General features: G+C 47.8%; 1 protein-coding gene across 1 annotated transcript in view; it reads left to right on the forward strand.

Moving 5' to 3' along the window:
- The window catches only part of LOC144169355 (uncharacterized), a 48887-nt gene extending 33153 nt beyond the window's left edge, over positions 1–15734 (forward strand). The window contains exons 2-3 of the mRNA XM_077698461.1: positions 4968–5290; positions 8831–15734. Coding sequence (XP_077554587.1) covers positions 4968–5290; positions 8831–9256 — 749 coding nt within the window. The 3' untranslated portion in view covers positions 9257–15734. The remainder of the gene's footprint in view (positions 1–4967; positions 5291–8830) is intronic.
- Positions 15735–26589: the final 10855 nt, after the last annotated feature.

Genomic DNA, 26589 nt, shown 5'->3' on the forward strand with positions numbered 1-26589 from the left:
AAGAACCCAACGTAAAGAAAGAACGTAGGGCAGTATATTTGCTGTTATCACGCACAGCCACCTCGGTTGTCGCTCCCGTATGTTAAATGTTATGAAACATCCCGGCATGGTAATATCCCTCTCAAGAACACGGCATGGTAACAGAGAAAGACAGAGAGAGAGAGAGAGAGAGAGAGAGAGAGAGAGAGAGAGAGAGAGAGAGAGAGAGAGAGAGAGAGAGAGAGAGAGAGAGAGAGAGAGAGAGCAATCTTTAATGAAACCCTGGCGATGTCAGCCGAGCTAAGCTGCCTGTCTTGCTCTGTCAGATGAATGGGGTGAAGAGGAACACATATAATTTTAACTATTTGCAAAGTCTGATCAGGACATGTATCTTGTAAGTACGTCAATACGGCTTTCGTACTACGAGAGGCACGTTTAGAAGAATTCCAAGGACCTAATACGTCCCTCAGTACTATCCTGTATACAGAGAGCGGCCGGCCCACAGACACTGCGAGAGACACTCCTTGTGTCCTAAATCGCGTACAATCACAGATGAGGTGTCGCAGATCTTCACGCACATCACACTGTGGGCACGAAGTGGATTGGCTGATTTTGTAGCAGGAGTATCGCGTGTAGGCGACACTCAACCACATACGGTGTTGTACTGTTTCATAGGGCTTGGATAATCCAGGCAGCATCTTAAAATTACAACGTAGGTCGACAGAGTAGAGGGGCGCATAATGTCTGGATGCGTCTGCCCAGATCAATCGCTGCATGCTCCATGCCGCACATAGTGCTGAAGCATCTTTCCAAGAAAATGGTTGGTCATGCGCTGTGGATGCTACAACATCCGCCTTCACATTTCCGGTTATTCCGCAATGGGCAGGGAGCCACTGAAGTGCTATCTGATGGTGCGCGTTCAGAGCTTGACGATGCAAAGCATGCACATCCCGCACAAGCTGATCTTTCGGGAAAGACGCCAAGCATTGCAGTACAGCCTGGGAGCTTCTGAATATGGCCCACACGCGTGCAGGCTGCTCGATGATGTGAGCCAAAGCCCGCCGCGGAGCTGCAAGTTCGGTAGCCGTAGAAGATGTTTTGTGGCTGAGAATGTCACTGATGGTGGTGCGTGATGAAGGTATCGACAGTGGATGATGTGGATAACCCCGATACGTCTGTGTACAGATGTGTGTGAACTCCGTATTTGTGGTAGATATATTCAAGGGGAAAAACCCATAGCGCAGGAGCCGGAATATGCTCCTTGCGTCTAATTCCGGGCACTGGGGTAACTATTTTCATGGTCGGGAACATCCAGGGCGGATGCAAAGGAAGAACTGGCGGCTGGTAAGGCTGTCTTTCCCCAATGCGCAATCACACGCGATTAAGCTCCTGCGTGCTGAGAGCGAAGTGTGAAACATGGTTAAGTAGCACGGTAAAGACGGGACAATATAGAAGAGATCACACAAACTGAAAGTTCTACCACACACATAAGAAGATATACCGGAACGGCGCATGCGTGAACATGGGCAAAGCAACAAGAAAAAAATCGCGACAAAGTCAAGTGGTTAATTTTTTTATGCACGTGACAAGTGCGCATTCAGATAATCTGTTTCCTTTTTTGACAAGCTCATAGATGCCTTTTCGAGAAGACACCAATATTGAGCTGTTTTAAGGACCAAGCCAGCCATGAATTGTTTGAAGCGTGGTGCATACTGAAAGCCGGTGATAACTGTGTAAGCACGGCATCTATGAGTTCGTTAAAAAGAAATAGATTATCTGAATGTGCACTTGTCACTTGCGTAAAAAAATGAACCACTTGACTTTGTCACGACTTTCTTCTTGTTGTTTTGGCTATGTTCACGCATGCGCCGTTCCTGTATATCTTTTTATGTGTGTGATGTCCAGTGCTAGTCCTGTGTGGTCTCTTCCATATTGTCCTGTCTTCACCACGCTACTTAACCATGTTTCACAGTTCGAACCAACTAGCCGACATTTACGCGTTGCCGAGAGCCAAGGGTGACAGGCGTCGGCATTCCAACAGTGTTCCCACAGTAGAGGTAGCTTTCGGAACACCAATGCAGGGCCTCAAGATCTGTGCTTGCATGGTCTCTGGAGCCTTGATCGTTCCTTTAGAAAGAGGGACCAAAACAAATGCTGTAACGTGCGATGCCAACGCAGAGCGTTTCGTAGACCTGAAATAGAGAGTTCACAGAGCAACTACCGGATTTACTGGAGAGCATACGGAATATGCGGGTGATTGATGTGATTTTCTCCTTGAATATGATGGACATGAAGTGACCTGGTGAGTGACCTGTCGAATGTCACCCCCAGAAGCCTAAAGTTGGGACGTATGGGATGACATTGCCCACAACAGTGAGCCCGTAGTGCGTAAGGTCCCACTTCGTAAAAGCCAGCGCAGCACATTGCTTGCCGAGATTTCCAATTCTCGTGCTGCCAAGGAAGCTGCAATGGCGTCGATTGCTCGCTGCAGTCTCGACCGTAGCATACGCCTGTAACGGCCAGAGCTCCATATGCAGATGTCCTCCGCGTACAGGAAGATTTCGACCGATTGCGGCAACCATTTCTCCAGGCTTATAATGGAGAAGTTGAACAGCGTGGGGCTTATCACCACGCCTGGCGGAACACCTCGGGTCACTTTGTATAGTGCTGAGTCGCCGCTGTCTGTTGCCTTCGACAGTGCCTGAAGACTTCATAGCCGAGCAAATAGTGCCATTAGCTACGCAGTAATAGGCTGATTTGATGTCCAGGAACCATAGGTCGGCGTACTCACTCGTGAGTACACTCATTTGTACTCATCTGTACTCAAACTCACGAGTGAGTACGATGATGAGTGATCACACACCCAGAAAAAAACAGTGAGTACGATGACGAGTGAGTACAGGGGTAAGTCCACTACTCGTGAGTACAGTACTCATGAGTACACTACTCATGAGTATGAGTACTCATGAGTACACTACTCATGAGTATGAGTACTTATGAGTACAGTATTCATGAGTATGAGTACTCATGAGTTTGAGTACTCATGAGTATGAGTACTCATGAGTACACAGTACTCATGAGTACACAGCACTCATGAGTACACAGCACTCATGAGTACAATACTCATGAATACTGTTTTTGCGAGTGCTTGCACTCTTGAATATATGCACTCCTGAGTACAGTAGTGCAAACAAGAAAACGGACGACAAAAGCTGCCACCCGAAGACACGCAGAAAAACGCAGTTTACGGCCACGGCTGCACCGACAAGCCCCGAGCTCCCCTGAGCCCGACCCGGCCTGAGAACAAGAGGAGACGACAGACGCAACGCGAGTGCCTACGTTCCGTTTCGCTTTCTCACATGTACTTGCCTTCGCGCAGTAAGTCGCCCAACGACAGTGCACCGCGTCAGACGTTTTCTTCCTCTGTCCTGATTTATATGTAACCTGTGTTTTTCTAATCAATTAAACAATTTATTTTTTCTACTTAGTTTTTTATTCGAGCTACGACCTAGCTAACAGTGCAGATAAGTTGATTATTCGTGAGTAATACAAATTGAGTACTTATGAGTACAGATTGAGTACTCATGAGTGCAGAATGAGTAGTACTCATGAGTAGTACTCATGAGCAGTAGTACTCATTGAGTACCCATGAGTACAGATTGAGTACTCATGAGTACAGAGTGAGTACTCATGAGTACAGATTCAGTACTCATGAGTACAGATTGAGTACGAATACTCGTGAGGACAAATGAGTTTGAGTACAAGTGAGCACGATTACAAATGAGTATTTGATGAGTGAGTACGAGTGATTTTTTGAACAGACGAACGTTTTGAGTCTGAGTTTGATTGAGTACAGCGTGAATGAAAAAAATTGTGATTGAGTTTGAGTGAGTTCTTTCTGTTTTGCCGACCTATGCCAGGAACACAGAAATGATGATGTTTCGCAGACACTTAGCTTGCGTGATGCTGGTTGCAAGGGTGAGGGCATTATCAATGCTGCTACGACCCTTGCAGAAACCAGACATCTGTACTGGATATACATTTCATACTGTCAGATCCCAGTCCAAGCAATAAAGCACCATATTCTCCGTCAGCTTGTCGACACAGCTCAGGAGGGCTATGGGACGTTATTACTCGATGGCAGTTGGAATTTTCCGTGGTTTGAAAACTGGCGCAATGCGAGCGTGTTTCCATTTGTGCTCTACGCTTCCATTCGCCTACGAGCGATAAAGACGTTTAGGAGGCATGTTTTCCCTTTTTCCCTAAATGCGAAAGGGTTGTATAACTGACGTCGTCCGGACTTTGGCACATGGATTTTTTGATGTAGGTCAGTGCGGCAGCAGTTCTGCCATTGAGAATGGCACGTCCATGGGAGACGACATCGCTCGGGAATCCTCGCTCGGGGGCGAAGATAGTACAAGTGTCGGCGCCATAGTAATTTTCCTACAGAAGGCGTTAGCAACGCGTAGATAATGTTTGTGCGAAGGAAAATCTGAGTTTAACCGCAATGCAGCTGTACGGTCACAAAGGAATGCTGTACAGCTTTCTCAGAAACTTCGCAGTGGAAGAAAAATTCACCCTTGTCGAGGGTTCGGAACCGGGACCACCGCCTATCTATGGTCCCAGGTTGGAATCCTGGACCAGGGTGAATTTTTCATCAGCTGCGAAGTTTCTGAGAAAGTTGTACATCTTTCCTTTGTGGCCGTACGGCTGCATTGCGGTGGATGTCAAATTTTCCTTCGCAGAAACTTACTCCACCTTGGGGATATTCTCTAAATCTGGTCGATTAACAGTCGTGTTTGTGCCTCCCGCCGCTGTCGTATAGCTGCCGATCACTTTGCGGGAACCGCATAATTTTCCCGGGGACGGCGCTGCCGTTCTCAGGCGAGAACCCTTCGACGATCGAGCGGGCACAAGAGAATCAGCTTCCCTGTTTCAGCAGATTTCACACTGGCTGCAACTGGGTTTAATGTTTTGTCTCTATGCAGGTCAGGTGGTGGCCACATGCGCCTGCGTCCGGCAGCACGAGTCGCTCTTCTTCGTGGGCATGTACGCGGTGCGCAAGCACCTGCAAGGTCGCGGCATCGGCACCCGGCTCTGGCGCACCATGGCCCGGCGGATGGGCGACTGCAACGCGGGCCTCAACGCCGTGCCTAAACACCTCAGCACGTACAGGGACCACGCGGGATTCGGTCACGTCGACACGTGGAACACGTACGTCTACAGCGGCACCGCTATCACCACTGACAAGCTGGCCCGGCCCTCGGAACAGCTGCGCGCTGTGCCCATCGACGCGGATCTCCTGCCCCAGGTATGCAGGATTCGGACTCGCGCTTGTGGGTGCGGTATAAACTGCAATGCTCTGTTGTTCTCATATGAAGACTTAAAAATGATCGTGAAAAGAGAGAGACAGAAAAAATTTAAACCATTGCACTCAAATTGAAAGCTGTCGGAATGGACTGTGGAGCCGTTATCCGCTCACTGCTACCACACCTCACGCTCTTCGCCTCCCTGTCTCATTCTTGTCTTGATGAACTAAACGTAGGTTTGTCCAATGCAATTCAAATTTCCCGCTTTCGGAGTACTCGCGTGCCCCCTGCCAGGAAAAGCGCGATCGGGAGTTCTGTTCTTTTTGTGCTTGCTTTCATCCCGCACGTGCGTTCGCCTTACTGCGCAGTTTTGAAGCGTGCTATTTTTGGCGGCCATTTTTTTGGCGGCCACATTTTTGGCGGCCACCAACCCAGCCGGCGTTCCTTACTACGTGAACGCGGGGGCTGCAGGTTATATACACAGATTTTGCCTCAAATGTACCTGCAGTTTCCTTTGCGCTAAACAACTTGGAAATGTATGACAAGAGTCAGAGGTTCAGGAGTTTCGAACGGTTATCACTTTCGAAATCGCTTGTTTTTCGAAGTCTCTGTTTGGGTCCGTTACACCGTAACGCCATGGGGCTCTACTTAAATTCGTTATCTCGCTGCGCCGCCTGATTCCGGCAGTCGCTAGACATTGTGACAGCGAACGAGCTGCGACGATAAGGCGAGCCCCCAAAGTGCTTTGCAATTACAACCATTGTTGGTGAGCAGAATAGCTAATGGCAGGCCCTTTACCGGTGGAGGGCATCCCTCGTCCAGAGTACCTAGACTGCGGCTTGCCGTCTAGGCTTTGACAGCGCACAACATTGCTTCAGTCAAAAGACAACCCGGGCGGAATAGAAAATAGGCCACATGCGATGCACCCTGCATTTAAATGAAGACAGCGTGGCGGCGCGTGGAGACATATGCTCGCACTCGCTAATTGAAGTCCCCACCAAGCCCCATCGACCGGCCAGTACATTGATGGTGCTGTCAAAAACAACCCCAAAATTCGAGATATCGTGCCAAGTAAAGTGTTACATCGATAAATGGGTGTCTTTAAAAACCGCGGATCCGTTCGCGTCCAGGCTTTACACAATGGTCGCATCTTGTGGTCTGTTTTGTTTAGCACTGAGATCAAGGACGGCCCTTACCTGTTTATTCAGAACATAAATAAGAACGATTTTCCCTATGAAAACATCGCGGCCAATTTGGACGTTCATGCCAACTTTTTTTTTTTTGTTCATGCTGAACTTGGGACGGCGGCGCCACCTGCGTATGCAGGGCGAAACGCGCGATGGCGGTTTGGGAATGCTAAATTCGTACCTGTAAACAAAAACTCGTACCTGCAATTGTGCTGGGCGTTCCAGAGGAAACAATGGCACGTGACGGGTTATCTTTCACTCACATCTGCCGCATTCCCTGCCGACGCCGCGGATATATATATACTCAGGGGCCTTGGAATGGCGCGGTATACGCCACAAACTGCCGAGAAGCAGCATCCCTAAAATGTACAAAAAGTAGAAGGTTAAGCAAGTGGAAAGAGCTCACCAGGAGGAGGAGGATAAACTTTATAGACAGCATCGTAATGTGGTGTGGGGCCCTCAGTCCAGGACTCCATTGGAGACCCCTGCCGCCACGGCCCTTTCCACCAGCCTAAGCTGGGAATCGAGACCGGAGCTGGACAGCTCATTCTCCCACTGCTCACGGGAAGGGTGCGCTAATCTTTGAATTTCGGGGTTTGCGGAACACTCCCATACAATATGGTACAGGGTGCCCGGGGCAGCGCAACATTTGCACTGTGGGAAGTACTTCGTGGGATGGAGCAAGTGAAGTTTTAACGGATGAGGAAACGTATTTGTTTGGAGGAGCCGGAGGCAGTGCTCCTGCCATTTGGTTAGAGACTCATGACCGGGGGATAGATCATTCTTTGGCACTTATATGTCTTCATATGTAACCAAAGGGCACGCAGTCTCTAACCTACACCCTCGTGTCGCCTGGTGGGATAGAACTCGAGTTAAAACGGCTGAAAGAAAAGAGCAGGAAAAAGCTACCAACATAAAATACATACCGTCATGCGAAAGTTAGTGCAGCCAGCTTTTCGGCACGAGCAGTGTTATTCAGAATGAAGAGTTACTAAAGCTAGCAGTGGCAGGGAGGCGAGACTTTTGTAAGCCTTGAAAAATGCGTAAAGACATTTAAACATTTCTTTATTGAACATTTTTTGCCAACGGAATGTCGCGCTTAACCAGGTCTGAGCAACGTTTCGTGCTCTTTGGATTTAGAAATGGTAACAGAAGTCCCGTATAGCCTCTAGCTATGGTTGATGGTGCATGAAAATTAATACTGCAGCATGACACACGACATGAGGCAATCGGAACTGCTTCAAATCGTGGTAACAGGGTAGCGAAAGCGAATAGGGTAGCGAAAGCACGACCCAGAAAAAAAAAGGAAGGGTAGCCCAAGAGATGTTGGAATGTGATAGAGGAGTCAGCGTTGAAGACGTTTTCACCAGAAACCACCGAACAACCAGAACGGTCAACTTGTACAAGCACGTCAGACGGTGCAATGCTTAAAATACTCGATTTCGAGCTATTGCGAAACAAATCGCACGTTTCCTTGCGCCAGCAGCAGTTACAAGATGAACAATTCGGTACAAATACTTGGGTGTCCTCCAATTATTGGATCCAAAGCTTAATCTCCCCACTGCTCTTTTCTTCAACTTCTCTTTTAACATGGCAGTGTTTTATTTCCGGATACACTAACATGCACCGACGTCATATACATCACGGAAATGACGCCAGTACAACGGGGCAAGCGGCCTGTAAAGGGTCTTCTTGCAGGGTCTTCTTGCGGGGAAGCAACCTTTGGTACTAAAGAGTACGTTATACTTAGGGTTGTTCGTTTTCGGGTTTTATATTTTAACACTAAAGTGTTTCAGCCAGTATACATCAAGATTTCGCTGACGTCATATCCGCCACGGAAATTACGCCAGTACACCTTTGCCGAAGCGACCCGCCAGCAGGACGTCGCTCACCAAGCAAACCCACAAGATAGCCGTCGACCCGCAAATCATGCTCAGCTGCAGATTTCACTGCAGGTTTTACTTTCGTGTTTTACCGATTCCTATGACCGAGAAATCAACCAAGGTTGTTTTATTGTATAGCGACAAAGGTTGGTGCGCGTGTCACAGTCCAAGTTTTTATTCCTGTGCCCGCAAAGGTCAAAGTTTATGCTTGTTTCACAGCCCTAAACATAACTGTCGAAAATCCCGTATGCTACGACCACATTAAAACATTACAGTTGACATAGCCCGAACTTGGGATAGGCACGTCTTTCATTACTCTACACATCGTAGCACAGCCATGAGTCCCATTGGCATGCCTTTGAAAAAATTATACATGCTTAACCCAGTTACGCAGCCCCAGGCAATTCCTGTTCACCCTGCAGACTTTTGTTCTCCGTAAGTCTCCTTCGCGCTTGCCCGCTTCCTTGCGCAGGTGATCGCGTACGACGCCCTGGTGCACTGCTACAACCGGGAGAAGGCGGTCACGTACACGGTGTACGACCCCGACGGGTTCGCGCGCGCCGTGGTCCGGAGGCGGCGCGAGGACGGGCGCGAAGTGGTGTGCGGCTTCGGCAAGATCGGCACCAACATCCTGGGCGGCGCCATGATGGGGCCCGTGTACGCGGCGGACCGGGAGGCCGGCGGCGTGCTGCTGCGCGCCCTGGTAGACGGCAACCCGCTGACGCGCGTCAGCCTGACCATGATGGTGGTCGACTGCAACCCGGACGCCGTGCAGCTGGCCGAGCTGATGGGCCTCGAGTCCCACATGCACGTGCCGCGGTGCTACCGCAAGGCCATCGTGCCGGCGCGCTTCGAGCAGATCTTCGCTCAACACGACCTCAACTTCTCCGCCTTCTAGAGAAATACGTCCGTGTTTTAAAAACAGGGACGACACGTTTTAGGAAGATCACGTATAACACACTTATCTGCGATGCTGCCCTACCCTGCTATAACACCCTGTATGGCACGCGGGACCTGCCGACGAACAAGTGCGCTGGGAACACGGGAGAAGATGCACCGACAGATCACCGAGTATACCGTACTTGGTAGCATCTGCAGTAATAGCGAGCTTTATTACATGTGTTCAAAGCGTCTTTAGTAGGGCTACTCCCATCGAAACAAGTTTTCGTCACTTATCTTCCCGAAACATCATTGGAACTTGCAGGAGCCCTACAGCAGACATGATATAGTGACCAGATGGCGACAAGAAAAACCAACGTTAAGACTGAAACTATACTTGTGGAAGGCTTTAGATTAACGTTGCGGCCATGCACTTCGCTCGTTCCGACGACCGGTTTGGCGTATTGAATGTATTGAGAACTGTATAGAGAATTCAGAACTGCGGAAGTGTACATCCACAGCTCTGTACCTTAAGAACGAACAAAGAAGTCTTCAACACCCCCTAAACGAATATAGGTCTTAGCGCCACGAAGTTCCATGTCCGAGTGGCGAAATGACAGTTCTGGGTGCACTGAGGAACATGTCATTAGTGAGAGGACATGATATGGCCCACGACACGAAAGTAATTGCAAAGAGACGAGGAGTGGGACTGTAATAGACTGTCATGTATCCCTGCACGCTTTCTAACAATCCGCTCTCGTGCTCGCAGGTTCGTTAGACTCATCGGCAACCCCACACATGTACACCGCAAATGTGCGTGATATTACCACGTGTTGTACGTCAGTTGGAAGATGGGATTAGGCATGCAGAAACAACTACCACTGGGAAAAGACCAGCCATCCTTGTTTCACCAGCCAGCTACAGATTATTCCTGAGAAAATGGGATCGAGGCCTGGGTCGAGGTCTGAAGAGCACAAAAAAAAGAAAAGCTGAGACAGAATGATCTCCATATAACGCGTGATGCCACCTTGAGGAAATTGTCGTCGAACGAACCTTATTCAACGACAGTGGAAGTATTTTGTCGGAACTGAGCGAATGGCCTAGAAATTTTACGGAACAGCGGTAGAAAATGAAACTTGGCAAAACGATCCAGTTCCAGGGTCACATCATGTAAAGAAAAAGTGTCCTCGAACAGATCACCGTTGATCTTCTCTTGCGCCCTCCGCTACCGCATTCAACAATAGTTCGGCCACTGGATTTCTTCGAGAATACCAGCAATACCCCACAGAGATACGTTCGTGTGCTTATGAGAGCGGGCCAAGTGTCTTATGCTGTCCTTTAGGACCGAGGTTCATGAACGCAGGTCATCGCGTTAAGTCAACCAATCGACAACTAAATAACGGTTTCGAGGACACTTTTATCGTCAGCAGTAGAAATGCCTGACTACATTGCAGTAGGAAGTCATAAACACCCCGACACAGCTTCTATGTGTGTAAATGAATTACCTGTTGCACATTACAAGACCCTATTGGTCAGGCCCCGAGGTGACGGGTGCTCCGCGGGTTTTTCTTCCATAGGCTATTTCAAATCTATTCGTGAACCATATATCATGATACAAAATATCAACATCAGGCGGACGATGTTCGCACCGTTTCAGATGATGCGCCCTAAGATCTCACGGCCAAGGTCTTACCGACAAAGTATTAGACACGCAGGATGATACCTAAAATATGGGATGAAGCGAAAGATTGAAAATTGTTATTAAATCGTTAAAGGAGGGTGAAAAGAGCTAACATTGAATACAACGTGTTCGCTTTGCTAGTTTTAGAGTTGATTGTTGTGTATTATTTGTGCAGCGTGCATCAATTCATTTGCTTCCTTTGGCAAATGTTGACAGGTATTTTAATTTAGAAATATGCACTCCTCTTACAAATGAGACTGCATCCTCCCGTGCACGGGCTATGAAGATGATAGCTACCAAGATAGTTTTTAACATTAAAGGTAATATTATTAGATTACTCGGTTGCAAGCTAGCAACGCAAAAAGGTTATGCCACCTTGTCTCCCTGGAAACCTAGAGTAAGCCTGCAGTTCAGCTTAGTTCAGTTTATTGTAACCGATAACAAGTATACAGTGCATGGGGATTGATATTACAGAAAGAGGTCCCGAAGTGCGGCACTGCGGTGGGACCGCTTGTAAATGAACAGTATTACAATGTAAAGTTCTAGCAATCCCAACAGAAGGAAGCTAAAAAAGAATTAATGCGAAGATTATTGCAACATTACACAACACTCACACAGAATAAGTTTGTTCACAAAGCAAGGACACGTCGCAGTCATACAAAAAAGTGCAAAGACAAAAGAGGCAAAAAAATGGTGAGAAATAGAACAGAAAAAGTGAGCTTACACAAAAGATCAAAGTCGTGCGGACGAATCAAGTGAGAAGTGGTGGTCTTCGAGGATAAACTTAATAATTGATTGTTTATAAGATGAGCGACTTAATTTATTTTTAGCATTAATAGGCAAGTTATTCCATAATTTAATGGCGGCAAATCCAACCGTCTGTTTACCACAGTTTGTTCTTTCTTTTGGGAGTAAAAAAATTATGTTGGGATGCAAATCGCGTTATGTTATGGTTAGTCAAATCAGTTGTACCGATTATAAAAAGCACTCTCTTATCAGAAACAAGTTGATGGGCGGTCATTCCAAGATTTTATAAAATAAGTTTATCCAACGGGAGGAGATCTAGGTGTTGATACAAGGAAGTGACATGGGAGTACAACAAAGCTAAACGTCATGATACGAATGGCTTGGTTTTGAATGTGCTTCTGTAGTCGAGCTCAGTCGAATACAGTACTGTAGTCGAGCTTAGATTCTACATCAAATGGTGCTGATGCACCACGACTCTTTATAATGAGCTAATTTGTATTCCGAGCGTGTTGACGAAGTTCGTGCGTTGTCTCGGGTAATCAAAAGAAAGGTGACGGCTTTACAGGTTGTCAGTATCCATTACATTAGAGCAGCAGTATAGGGCTTCACGATATTGCGAGAGTGGACGCTATTTTTTTTACAAAACATCCTTCTTTCCATCTGGAAGAACGTTGCTTCGGTACCGTTTAGCATCATTTTAATTATATTAGTATGATTCTATAGAGTGTACATGCACAAATGTAAACTGGAGCATTGCATTCGTGCGAGATTTTTTTTTCACCCCGGAAAAGTGCATGCTGTAATTTATAAACCCGTGGGGCCACGCTGCGCTGCATATATAGCTTTGTTCCTATGCGTCGAGCACAGCAATATAATTTGAATAATAACGAAGAAAACAAAATTTGGTGGTGAAACATTATTTCCTTTTTACTAACAGATCTCAGTTACCCTCTAAACCCAGTCTCCTCTTCGGAGAGATAAGTTACAAGTTTAGGACGATGCCAGATATTACTTTGGACCAACCTTTACTGGCGCCTTCTTGCGGCCGCACCTACATTCAAGGTGTTATGAAGCTATAACGTAATGAGGATGAGAAACGCCACCCGCACTTGAGTTCGTGGGCCCTCACGGGCTTAAACATGGACCCAGCTAAGTGCCAAAAACTGCTAACAGATGTGAGAGGATACATATCACAATGTTACTTGCAAGCACCAGCTTTTGTCAGCGTTAGTTTTCCGGGGTCGTGGCAAAGGAGGCGACGAAACCACGCGACTATTTTCCATTTCCGTGGACACACCTCCGACGTTCTAACACAAGGCAATAAGAGAGGATACGTTAGAAAACACCTAGAAAATACTAACCTTAGACATTTTTACTAGGGCTTAAAAAAGCACGCCTTTGCTCCGGGATTTCAAGCAAAATGTAACGGAGATCAAAAACATGCCAGAAGTTACAGTTGCGATGAATGATTTAGGTAGTAATGAGCCAATGCCCTCAACTTCGAAGTACGGGCAGGCTGTCTTTGAGGAAATATTTATGCTCTTGTGAACCACGCTAATAGCTCGATACGATTAAGTGCGCGCATAGCGTTACACCTGATAGTTGTGTATGTGGGTGTCTGGAATTGCAATAATTATAGCTTGTGCAGACAGTGTATTTAGGAATGACTAAGCCTCGTTATTACACGTTCACTGCGACAGTACTTGCAGAGGAATTACAGGGGCGTAGAAATGCTCGAACAGTTTTTTTTATTTCTACATTTTTTAAAGCTACAGGAAGGGTACGATATTAGCGGAATAATCGCCTACCAGATTATTTCTACGTTTACCGTCGTATAAAGGAAAGCATGCCAAGGAAGAGAATGAAGAGCAACTGTGGGCGTTATATCCTCCCCTTTCTATCTTGGCCTTGTTCAACTAAGCTGCGGAAAGCAGGCATACAAAGCAAACCGCGACTGCTATTTTGGAGGGGGGGGGGGGGGTGAAGCTGAAAATCTTTTACGCAGTCTACGACTGGTGCGGGACATCCAGCATCTTTAAACCAAGCTTACGGCTACCCCTAATGACCTCATCGTGATACAGCGGAATTTTGCCATTGCGGTCTACGCCGACTTTAATGCCTTTACTGAGAATTTACATAGTAGTCAAGTTTCACTAAGGCAAAAAAATCTGTGAGCGTAGGGGAATGTCATGAGTCCCTTGACCGACTTTGTTTTTGTTTTGTTTTTTCTTGTTGTGTTTCTACTTACTGGCATGTAGTGTAGAAGATCTCATACTACACAGTTATACTGACGAGATGTTACAGGAGATTTCTGGATGAAGATTGTGTGCGTGCCTACAAAACAGGAGTGTGGCAAAGCTGTTGGCCACAAGTGCTCACATATCCAATGTCCGCTGCGTCGCAAAAAAACATCCCTACAAAAAAAAAAAAGCTACTGTGATCCCCGCAAATGTTACGCTTTCGACGTGAGTGAAGTATAAACTTTTAGCCCATAAATATTGTATATAGCTTTGTTGGCTTGACAAAGTTGATGTGTGACCACGTGCTTTCTTTTTCTTTTCTCTTTGGACAACCCAAACAAAGTAAGAAAATGATAAAGAACTGTCGTTTCTCTGCTCAGTAAATATTTTTTTCAGCGTCGGGCGTAAGCACAACTAAAGTACAGTGCTTGTGAGAAGCATGACGTGTCTCTTTCTTGGTACCATGCGATTTGCTCATAAATGTACCGAGCATATATACCTCTTTGCTCACGTGCTGCCCATTAAAGAAAGTGACTCCGCTACATATCCCTACAGTACAATAAGATGGTACGTGTATACATATACGGGCTCTGTGTACCCGTTATTCCTGCAACTGCATGCGGAACATTTCCACATAACACCAACCAAAACGTTTCCGCACGACAGTTGCAAGAATGCGCAGCAGTTGTAATGGTACCTCTCCCGATGACCCAGGACCTTCTGTACTAACAATTACCCGCATGATGCTGTCGCTAAAACGAACAAGAATGTCTTATCGTGCACCCTGTTTAGCGCTATACTTAGTGTCTATGGTGTTGTATGAACGTTACTTGGAAAAATACTAACTTTTAGTTGCCCGCACGTATACCAGCACCGGTTTCCTCAGAAAGGTGTACGACGTCCTGATGTGCGTTGCCGTGCATGCATTTTAACAAGCGCGCGCGCTCATAGCCAATACTGATTCGAAGGGCGGATCTCATTTAAAAATGAAGATTGTTAAAGCAGTCCCCGAAGGCAATTCAGAAATACAAGGGTAGTTAGAACTGCGATAGCTTCAACAAGTGTGGCCCAGAGTATATACCTATATTATGGGGTGGAATTTGGTGATCTTGAAGAAGGGTAACACTTGACACAGGCCGGAGGAGAGTGTATTTTATGACCCGTTATCCTCCTCTCCTTCCTCCTCTACATTTACATGTGAAGGATTCTTGCGGAGAGAGCAGAGGACCTTGTTCTCTGCCCGCTCCTCCATCTTACCTCCTACACACCCAGTTTATGGACCGACTACTACGGCACGGTATGGAGGATGAGGAGGTTGGGTGGAGAGTGCGTGCTATGTTGTACGGACTGTCGACTGGAAACCACAAAACCTGAGAAGTCGGCCTCCTATGCTATCGCATTAAAAATGATGGCCGTATTAAATGCGCATTTGTCATCGGTTGAACTTGTAAGAGTGGACTGACTTGACTATTTTCATTGGTCAGGCTTCATTAATTGTCCTCGGGGGTCGTGACGGAAGAGGTCAGTGTGCAAATGTCGGCGCTGGCTTCGCGCCGCATTTAAAACGAACAAACTCGTTCATGGTTATCAAGGCGCAATGGGAAGGATGGGGCGAAAAAAATGGTAATGTTTGTGCTGTTGTTTATGTTCTCAGAGTTTATCTATAGCTGCGGTTGCTGAAATGCACATATGACGTGTCAAGATACTGATCTGGGCTTTGTTCACATGCCAGGGCCCAATGTTCATAAATCGTGGTTGTGATGAATCTACTGTTTCCGGTGTGTAATGCGTTGAAAAGAGAGCACTACTACTTCTCTGAAATAAATTATTGCAACAACTGTTTCCCTGCTGTTGTTTACCCTAGTTCACTAACTTCATGTCGTATGCTAGCGGATTAGCCTCAATCACGGGTAGGTATTCCACTCTGCGAAAACGCCGCACCTGCACTTTAACTATACTACCCCCCTCTCGAAAGGGTGACGACGGGGGAACGCTATGCTTTACGAAATGAAGTTCAACACTAAACGAACCAACCCATGAAGCGAGCAGAGCCCATTTATTTATTTTTAGTGTGGTGGTCGTCGTTGTTAGACGAAGGGGTGCATTTTGTTTCATTTTGCACTCCCGATCATCCCTCTCCAAACCAGTCCTTCGACCATGCCGCAATTTATTTATTTATTTATTTATTTATTTATTTATTTATTTATTTATTTATTACAGGTTACTGCTAGCCTGGATCTTTGAGCAGGTGTGGGCGATACAACAGAGAGAGAAAAAACGGGATAACATACAAGCATAAAAATACTTCTATGGGTACAACACTTTGAACCGAAAAAAAAACTGTACAAGTGCAATCGGTAGGTTAACAACTACACAAGAAGTCTCAATCATGCTGAATTCAACAGGGCACGAAGAAATGATGAGACACCAGGACATTGCACACCATCAGCAGGTAACAGATTCCACTCATGGCACATACGGGGAAAAAAAGGAATTTTTAAAGACGTTTGTTTTACACAAAAATTCAGCGGCTTTCATCGGGCAATTGGATCGTGTTGGGCGGCAAATGGCTGGCTGGGGTTATGCTTCCTTGTCAATATGAAGTCCATCGTTATACAGCAAGTAAAAAAGTTTTAGACGATCATTATAACGTCGTACCGCAAGGCTTTCCAAACCGGCCCTGCGGAGAAGACTCGTAGGAGACGTTTACCAGCTGTATGAACTATAAACAAATCGCGCGGCTTTTCTTTGTATGTTCTCAAGCTTATTTGTATTAACTAGAGTGTATGGGTCCCAGATGATTGAAGCATATTCTAATAGTGGTCTGATGTAAGTTTTGTAAGCTAGCAGTTTGGTATCCTGAGAAGCTTTCGGTAACATTCTTCGCATTGCCTTTTTTTGAATGCACGTGACGTGCTCGTTCCATTTCAGATCGGATGTGATTAAAACTCCTAAATATTTGTAACATGATACCTCAGCTAGACTATGATCGTTTATTTGGTACGTGTGCTTCAATGGGGCTTTTTTGCGTGTAATGGTCATTGAAACGGTTTTTTTGTAATTAAGAGTTATCTGCCACCTAGTACACCATGTTTGTATTTTTTCAAGTGATGCGTTTAAGACGACCTGATCGTTATGGTTGTAGATTTCGTTGTAAAGAACGCAGTCATCCGCGAAAAGTTTAATTTTTACCTGTATGCCACGTACGATATCGTTAATAAAAACGAGAAAGAAAAGTGGCCCAAGAACAGAGCCCTGAGGGACGCCTGAAAGCACTGACGAGGCCACAGAACATGCGCCGTTAACGGAAAAAGCAACATGTGATACGTTGTCGCAAGCGCCAGTGGGAGCGTCGAAAGGCCGAACACCAGCTGCCGTTGGCGAGCGACTTCCCACCGCTCGACACGCCAGCTGCGCGCAAATCAAGGACGCCCTCGCGAAATCACCCACAGTCCATGGATAGCAGTTGCAAATGGAGTCAAAGCAGAAACACGCGCAAAGGAACATGCCAAAGATCACCTTCGCGCGACCGTGTAAGCTGGGTCGATGCAGTGCGAGGAGTGACGAAGAACATCTTAAAGGAGCCATGAAGACAAAATACAAGTTGGGTGTATTAGAAAGACTGCTTAGTTCCGATAACAATGATACCAATATCATCGCAATCTTCAAAAAAATAACGGAGATATTAAAGAAAACGTACGAAGCAGTCGCGACCCCCTAGCCAATTTCCCACAACTTTTCTATGACGTCACGGAACCTTGTTTGTGCGATTGGCGGCCGCCTAACTGACCTGTCGCGACGACACATGACTGGACGTCTGTAATGGGACCTCTAGTTGCATTTGACCGCATCACTTGAATGCTAACGTGCAGTTACGCACTGAAAATTATGTTTTATTGTTGGCCCGTATGACGTCATTCTTGCTCATAACACGTCACTGTGGCGCAAAATTTGAAAGTTTTTAAATACTTCTTGCTTTTTTTGTTAAAAAAAACATCTTTTGTGGCTGTAATGGAGCTGAGTGAGATACTGAATCCTAGTTCTTTCAAATTAAACGAAGTTGTATTTTTTCTTCATGGCTCCTTTAAGTGACAACAAAAACGTCAATGCTAAGAACGATGACAAAACCTCGAAAAAGGAGCGGGAAATCATTGAAACATTCAGGCAAGAAAATGCAGCCCTGCGTGCCACTATCCACAACCTCACCAAGGAGATCGCAGAGATCCGAAACGAACACCGCAACATCGAGCATCAAAACTCCAATCCAAGCAGCAACAGTAACAATAGAGAAGTGGTCATGGTTAACCAGGAGTCGTCCGACAAGGAGCCGGCATCGAAGAAACGAGCCGTGGACCCACGTAAACACAAGGGTAGCAAGAGCATCAACAGTGGCCACAACCTCGAAGTCAAATTCGCCAAGCTCGGAGACCTGTTCACATCAATGACATGAGCCATCGAAACCTTCGAAACGGAGAACATAAGCAGACTCACCTGCCTGGAGAGAACCCTACAACCAATTGCAAGTCACTCGACGTTCATACTCCCAATCGCGCAACTAAACCAAGGAATACAAGCGCCCTCCTTCTCTCTAGGACAATCATGGCCTCCAACGCAACTGGCGTAACAGTGTGGCAGTGGAACTGCCGTGGCCTCAGTCAGAAAAAAGGCAGTCATTCAACAGCACATTGAGCACGCCACACACAAGCCGGATGTGCTTCTACTGCAAGAAACTCTGACAGATACACCGTCCCTTCCCGGCTACAGAGTGCATGCCGGCCCGCCGAACGGCAGGGGCCTCTGCACCCTGGTCAAGAAGGGACTCACCTTCGTCGAACACAGGTTGAACAACATCAAGATTGAACACGCACTCACCAAACTTATACCAACCAAGAAAAGGAAACAGAGCATCTTCTTACTAAACGTTTATAGTAATCCATCGTAGAGAAATCAGAAATTCAAAGCCCTCCTCCACAAAGCCAGCACCGCGGCGGGCCGCAACACGCTGATCGCGTGCGGCGACTTCAACGCGATGTACCCCGCCTGGGGCTCGACAAAAGCACAGTGAAAGGTCGCAACCTAGCTCAAGACTCAACAGAACTCGACTTTACTCTGATAACAGACCCGGCACACCTGACGAGAATTGGGAACTCTGTGTCCCGTGACACCACCCCCGATCTCACGTTCGTGAAAAATAACAACCCGTTGACGATCACCTGGAGGAATACGGGGGTGGACCTAGGCAGTGACCACACAATCGTGAAGATTGTGATTCCGGAACGCAGCGGCACCACTACCATAAAACACACATGGATCGACTGGAAAGCCTTCAGAGACATCAGAAGTCAGAACAACGAGGAAGGGAGCAAAATCGAAGACATCAAAACCTAGTGGACCACCGAGATCACCAAAGACATACGAAACTCAACAAATGAAACAGAAACGGACATAGAAACCAACAGAATAGACAGCCGTGTAGCTCACCTCATCGAAGCTAAGCAGTCGATACTGAACCGGTGGAAAAAACAGCGTCTCAATCGCAAGCTAAGAAAGAAAGTCACGGAGCTCAACCGAGCAATCGAGGAACACTGCCGCACTCTGTGTGTGCAGCAGCGGAACGAGATCTGCAACGTAGCCGACGGTCAGATGCATAGCGGGAAAACATGGAACCTGCTACTACATCTGCTTGATGAAACCAATTGACAAAGTCACATCAGCGAGACAGACTGGCCAAGCTCATCCACCAGGAAGTCTCTAGGCACGGAACCGACAATGTAATCAAACGCATCAGCGACAAATACCTGCCAACTACACCCACGGAACAACACTGACCGTATTGCGGAATACCGAATGAAAGACTCGACAGAGACATCGACGTGGAGGAGGTCCGCACGGCTCTGCAAAACCTCAACAGCAGGTCGGCGGCCAGCCCGGACCTTGTCACGAACAAGGCGCTCAAGAACCTCTACGACAAGTCGATCAAAAACCTGGCGGATTATTTCAACAAATGCTGGAGAGTAGGCACGCTGCCGAAGTAGTGGAAGAAAGCTAGAACCATACTGATTCCCAAGCCGGGAAAGCCACCCGACACGGACAACCTTCGGCCCATTTCGCTCACGTCTTGCGTGGGCAAGGTACTGGAGCACGTTCTGCTCAACAGGTGGCAAGACTAACTGGAACAGGAGGACCTCTACCCGGCGATAATCATTGGCTTCAGACAGCGCTTAGGCACGCAAGATGCAATGATACAGCTGAAGCACCAAATCTTCGACGGCAAAACCGACGACAGCAAAGCGATACTGGGTCCCGGCCTGCAGAGCGCCTTTAATAAGGTGAAGCACACGGCGATACTGTCCCACGTCTCCAGGCTCAATATGGGAGTAAGATCCTAAAATTACATCAAAGATTTCCTCACGGGCAGGGCCGCCGAGTTACGAGCAGGTGACGCCACAAGGGTATGTCATCTCGCCGATGCTTTTCAACTTAGTAATGATCGGAGTGGCCGAGAGGCCCGCGAGCATCGAAGACGCCAGACATACCATCTACGCGAACGACATAACGGTGTGGATGGTAGGTGGCAGCGACGCCCACATCAAGTCCACACTACAAGCGGCGGTCGACGCAATTGAGGATCAACTTGAAGGCACCGGACTGAGGTGCTCGCCGAGCAAATCGGAACTCCTGGTATATCCTCCCGTCAGGAAACGCAAGCCCAAGATCAACTCACGAGAACGCGAGGAGATCAATATCCCAACTAATCGCAAAGGTCAGCAAGATTAGAATACTAGGCATGGTAATAGAAACGCATGAAAGAAACGGTGACACCATCGCCCGGCTCATGGCGAAAGCAGCGAAGGCAACGCGACTACTCAAACGAGTAACATCCAAAAAAGGCGGCATGAGGGAGGAGAGCCTAATCAGGCTCGTCCACTCGTTCGTCATAAGCCACGTCGCGTACGTAGCCGCCTACCACAAGTGGTTGCAGTACGAGCGCGACAAGATGAACATTCTAATCCGCAGAGCGTGCAAGACAGCACTGGGGCTGTACGAAACCACGAGCACCACTCGTCTCCTGCAACTGGGAAAACACAACGTTCGAGGAAATAGCGGAGCCCAACGCGCCGCCAAGTTTGAGCGGATGTCTACAACCAGGACCGGGAGACAGTTACTGGAGGACCTAGGAATAGGATACCCAGACAGGACGGAAACGAAACTCCTCGTTCCCGACGAGATCCGGCGCAACATCCGGGTGGACCCAATACCCAATAACGTGAACCCCGAGCACAACAAGGGAAGAAGGACAGCGAGGGCCACGGCCCTGATCAACCTGCACGCCAACGACAGGCACGCGCGCTACGTGGACGCGACCGAGTACACCAATCTTAAGAACGGCTTCACAGCAGCCGTCGTTGACACGACCGGCGTCTTGCGGACGGCCGCTAGCGTGAGATGCACCAAGTCTGAACAAGCAGAAGGGGTGGCCATCGCCCTGGCCATCTCGGACCACGACTGTCACACGGTGTTGTGTGACTCAAGGCAGGCAGTAAGGAATTACGCCAAGGGCATGGTAGCAAAGGAAGCGGCACGCATGCTGCACACGGTTACCGAAAAATGCAGAAAAGTTAGAATCAAGTGGTTCCCGGCACACGCAGGCAACGCGTCGGACCGCAACGACAACCACAACGAGACGGCACATGCCGAGGCGCGAGCACTCTCGGACCGCACCTCGGCAGACCTTCCGACGTGGTTCAACACGAAAGACCGTATGACTGAGTACAGCGAAATAACGAAGGCTTTCCGCTTGGCTCGCAGAACTATCCCGCCCCTGTGTCCGGGGTTGAGTCGAGAACAAGCCGTTTTATTTAGGCAGCTCCAGACCGGCTCGCTACCCAGCCCGTCACCGATGCATCGCATATACCCTGAGACGCACCCGACCGACATGTGCAAAGTCTGCCGAGGGGCGACGGCAAGCTTCACGCACATCCTGTGGGATTGCACCAAACACCCGGAAGAAGCCAAGTCAGGAAGGATCCCACCGCGACTGGAAGCAGCCGCAGGGAGCGAAAACAAGGAAGATCAGCACTGGGCCCGCTAGCAGGTCATCGAGGCGCTAGCACGCAGAGGCCTGGCGAGCAGGCAACGGCGAGCGAGGACTCAGTCCGCGCGGCAGGCGCCCCGAAGACGACGTAGGCGCCGTAGGAGCCCGCGAGCGCTCACTGCAGGCACAAATAAAGGTTTTCCAATTCAATCCAATCCTTGTCGTCCTGTTGTCCGGTTACTAATATGGCCGCTGCTACAAAAATGCGGGGAAGCTTGCACTCACGCGCAAGGCTTAAAGGCGCAGCCGTTGTAGGTGAGCATTGCTAGACACATAGTTAAGTTTCAGTATCACTGTTTATTTGCATAGTTGCGGTGCTAGTAATTGTCGCCATATGCACCGAAGAGGTCGTCGTCGTCTTTGCGGCAAGTGGTAGGTGCAAAGTCATCCTCAGCATTGTAGACTTCCACCAGCTCTTCGTCACTGGCTCGAGGCAGCGGTGGCGGGATCTGCAAGCCGTCTCGGGGAAGACTGGCACACTTGTAGCCATGTCTCCAATTATCCATGTTCTAGAGAATGCGGCGGCCGCGGTGACCTCTCCCAAGCAAAGTGTCTTTTCATCTTTAGCATTAGCGCCGGAATTGTTGTTTTTTACATGAGTGGGAGCCCTTAACGACAGCGCAGGGCAGGATTTGTCTTTTTTTTTTTTCTTTTGATATAGCCACTGCGCGAGCCGGGGACTCGGCGGTCGCCGCGATGTACGCACTCGCGAGCGCTCGCCATTTCTCGCTCCTCGGTGTTTTTACCATCTTTTTTTTTTTCTGCTAAAGCCACTGCGCGTGCTGAAGACGCTCGGCGGTCGCCGCGAGGCACGTGCTTACGAGCGCTCGGCATTTTCTTGGCATTTTTTCCTGATTGATTGATTGTAGAGTTTAACGCGCCAACGCAACGCAGGCGATGAGGCGCGCAGTAGTGGAGGGCTCCGGGTTAATTGTGACCACCTGGGGATCTTTAACGTGCGCCGAAATCTCGTACACACGGGCATTTTTGCTTTTCGCCTCCATCAGAAAAGCGACCACCACGGCCGGGAATCGAACCCGCGACCTCGTGCTCAGCGGCATTTTTTCCTGCAGCGGTGAACTGGCGGCTTGTACAGCGGATTCAATGTGATTTAAACAGTGGCAGGCCGATAAGCAAAGATTTGGAAATTATTAGAAGAGCTGGTTTTTTGCATGAGTAGTTAGCAGTGGCGTAAATCCAGAAAAATCACAAGGGGGGACACACATCTTGCATTGGCGTCCATTGTGGTTTTATAAATACAGAAATATTCCGCGCAATGTCTGACGTCCCCCCCCCCCCTTGCCCCTCGGATTTACGCCACTGGGAGATAGTATTGCCTACTGGAAAGAGTAGCGATACTGAGACACAGAACAGCCACGTACATTTGACAAGCCGCTGATTAAAAGCTCTGCCGAAGGGGCAACTGAAGACTGCAGCCTTTCTTTCATGCTTAAAAAAGCACGCAAAGAAATTTAAATCGGGGTGAACATACAGCGACATATTCATTCTCTGAGCATAGACTACTCGTAACATTAGAAAATGAAAGTAAGAAGCTCCGCCCTTCTCCTCAAAAAAAAAAAAAAAAAGAGTTATTTCTGCGTGCATATTTAAATGTATTTTGTATGCACATGAAGTTCACAGCCTAAAGTTTAAAAATGAAATAAAAAATACGGAAGACGCAGCCACCGCTGGCGATTTCAGCGCGCTTGTCCTGCTATGGTCAGAAATAAATGGAAAGTAGGAACAAAAGCTGCGCACATCCGCGCCAATAGTGATTCAGTAAGCTTTTTTCCGCAATGACATTTGAAGTGAAAAGGTTGAGGCAACTCCAAAGAAACCTAAGATTATGTAGGTGACCGAACTCTCGCAATGAGACTTTGGGAACGGAAGTGTGTGTGTGTGTGTGTGTGGGGGGGGGGGGGTGGCACATGGGCAGCCGGCGACAAAACCCTCGGAAAACACCGGAGGGGCCTCGGGTTTCCGAGGCCCCCCCTTGTCGGTGCCTATGCATCAATTCAAAACAGAGCCGCTCATTTCATTTCCCGTAACTATAAATGCAATTATTATTTGTTTGTTTTCTGGAATCCCCCCCCCCCCCGCGCCCCCCCCCCCCCCCACCCCTTCCCCGACCTCCACGCTTCTTCGGTTATCGGTTACACTACTGCAAAGCTTGTGTAGCTTACTAGGTTCCCAAAACACTGCACGTACTCCTGCCCTTTCGAATGTCTTCTTTATTCGATGGAGTAGAAGTTATGATATCACGGCCCGGGGGAAATACACGGCTCTGCCCCCCCCACCCCCTCCTCGTAGTTAAATTGTCGTGCAATGCAGATCTTTCTCTCCGGTCTATATGAATAAAAATAAACTTGGTCTTAAACTACTTAGGGCCGTATTCTGAGTTCCTCCTCCACACCGTTTGTTCCCTTCACTCGGTGGAGGGGAGATTCCGCAATGCTTATGCATGAGAAAATCGATTTCAAGGATCTCCTTCACTGGAGGCTCGAATGGAGGAATGACTCAGAATACCAGGGTCAATCTTGGATTAACCACTGAGGTGAACACGAAGTTAAGCTGAGGTCGAAGACCGTGAGTCAGTTCACTGTAGCTGATAGTGTGAGGTCCCTCACCAGCAGTTTCACAAACGCACACATTTAAACACCGGGCTCTGACCATTCAACCATACACGGCGGATATTTTCATTTTTGGGTCACATAGCAGGAGATGTAAAACCCACGATCTTGACTACATGCGTAATTTCGCGCCATTTGAAGTTGGTGACATCACGTACTGCGGAGACCGCCACTACGACCGTCACCCCCGTTTCTGTGTACTGGGACGTTATGACAAAAAGGTGTGATGAAACACAAAAGTTTAGTTAGAAATATGCATAGAGATAATATACTGACTGGAAATATGGCGAAAGGGATAGTGCGCGTTTCGGAAAAACTTTAGCCGGAATTCGTTTTCGCTCTGGCAACGTAGATAAAGTCGCGTGCGATTTGTTGTTGACGCGGCTAAGGTGGCTAGAATGGGGAGGTGTGAGTACCGCGGCGCCTTCCTTCGGCTGCGCGTGACTCCCTTGCGCGCAGATGACACCAGGGAAATTGTGGCGCTGCCCGTCGAGGCGCGGTAGCCGCAGCCGGCCGCGCCGTCCTGCCCGCGCTCTCCCTGCCCCCGCCGTGGCCAGCTTCGTCGTGCGTTGTGGACTGTCTCGCGTCGTTCTCCCGTTCGGGCATCTGTTCGGGGTGCGATGCTGTCGACAGCAAAGAAGACGACGGAGCAAACAGAGAAAACAAACTAACTTGCGCATTCAGCGTAACACGTTTGCATGCTAAAGCCGCGGCAGAAATTCGATAGTCAATGGGTGATGTGCCGCTGATTGGCTGCCGAGACCATTCTGCTGCCCTGAGCTTCACGCTATACGGTTTTATTGCCTTAGGAGGATACAGTTTCTACTTAAGGTGTGAACTAGTAAGGTAATGAGAAGAAACTGAATGCAGCGAAACCTTGCATGATGCAGGCTGAATTTTACCATTTTTTTTAATTCTTCACTTATAAAAAAATTCAGAAAATCTTGCATTCACGCGCAATACTTGAATGACGAAGCTGTTGTAGTTGGGCATTGCCGGACGCATAGTTAAGTTTTTCGTATATACGAAAAACTCATTGTTTAGTTGCATTGTTTGGGAGCTAGTAATCGTCGTCATATGCATCGAAGATGCCGTCGTCTTCGCGGCGACTGGTAGATGCAAAGTCATCCTCAGCATTGTAGACTTCCACGTACCGTGCTCTTCTTATCAATTCTCGAGGCAGCGGTGGCGGGAACTTCCGCATTAGCGCTGAAGTTTTGTTTTGTTTGTTTCTTTTTACATGGGCGGTAAGGCTTGACGACAGCGCTGTTTTTTTTTTTTTTTAACTAAAGCCACTTCCCGTGCCGAAGGCGCTCGGTGGTCGCCGCGAGGCACGCGCTCACGAGGGCTCGGCATTTTCTTGGTATCTATTTTCTGCTACGGCGAACTTACGGCTTGTACAACAGCTCCGCTGTTAATACTTTTTTTTTCCCCAATAAATATACTTTTGTTCTCTTCACCTGTAAATACTTTTTGTTTCTTCATCACCTGTCAGTAGTTTGTCTTTCTTCACCTGAAAATAGTTTTTCCTACTTCATATCTTCTTTTAGTATCCTCACTATGAACATTTTTTTTTCACCTGTTAATGCTTTTTTTTTTGTTTCTTCTTCACCTGCAAATAGTTCTTCCCCGGTGAATAGTTCTTGTTTTCTTTTCAGCGGTGAATGCTCTTTGTGTGTTTCTTATATACAGGTGCTAATGGGCACCTGTAAATATAGTTAAATTTGTATCTTCCCATGTAAATAAACCGTTTTTTTTATTGTAAATAAACGATTTCATGACGAGACCAGATGGGTTGCTTCCATGTCTGCTATCATTTCTGATGTGAGCGGGATAACTGCATGCGGTCTAGCGGTTTGTTAAGGGTAGCAGAAAGCGCGGTGTACTCCGAGACGCCTTCAGTTATTGACAGTTTGCAGGCCCATGCGGTAGTGCCGATCTCGAGGACGGCGGCCGTAT

This window comes from Haemaphysalis longicornis, unplaced genomic scaffold, assembly GCF_048455015.1.
Source record: "Haemaphysalis longicornis isolate Haplotype H1 unplaced genomic scaffold, Haemaphysalis longicornis Haplotype H1 scaffold_2, whole genome shotgun sequence".
Classification (NCBI taxonomy): domain Eukaryota; kingdom Metazoa; phylum Arthropoda; class Arachnida; order Ixodida; family Ixodidae; genus Haemaphysalis; species Haemaphysalis longicornis.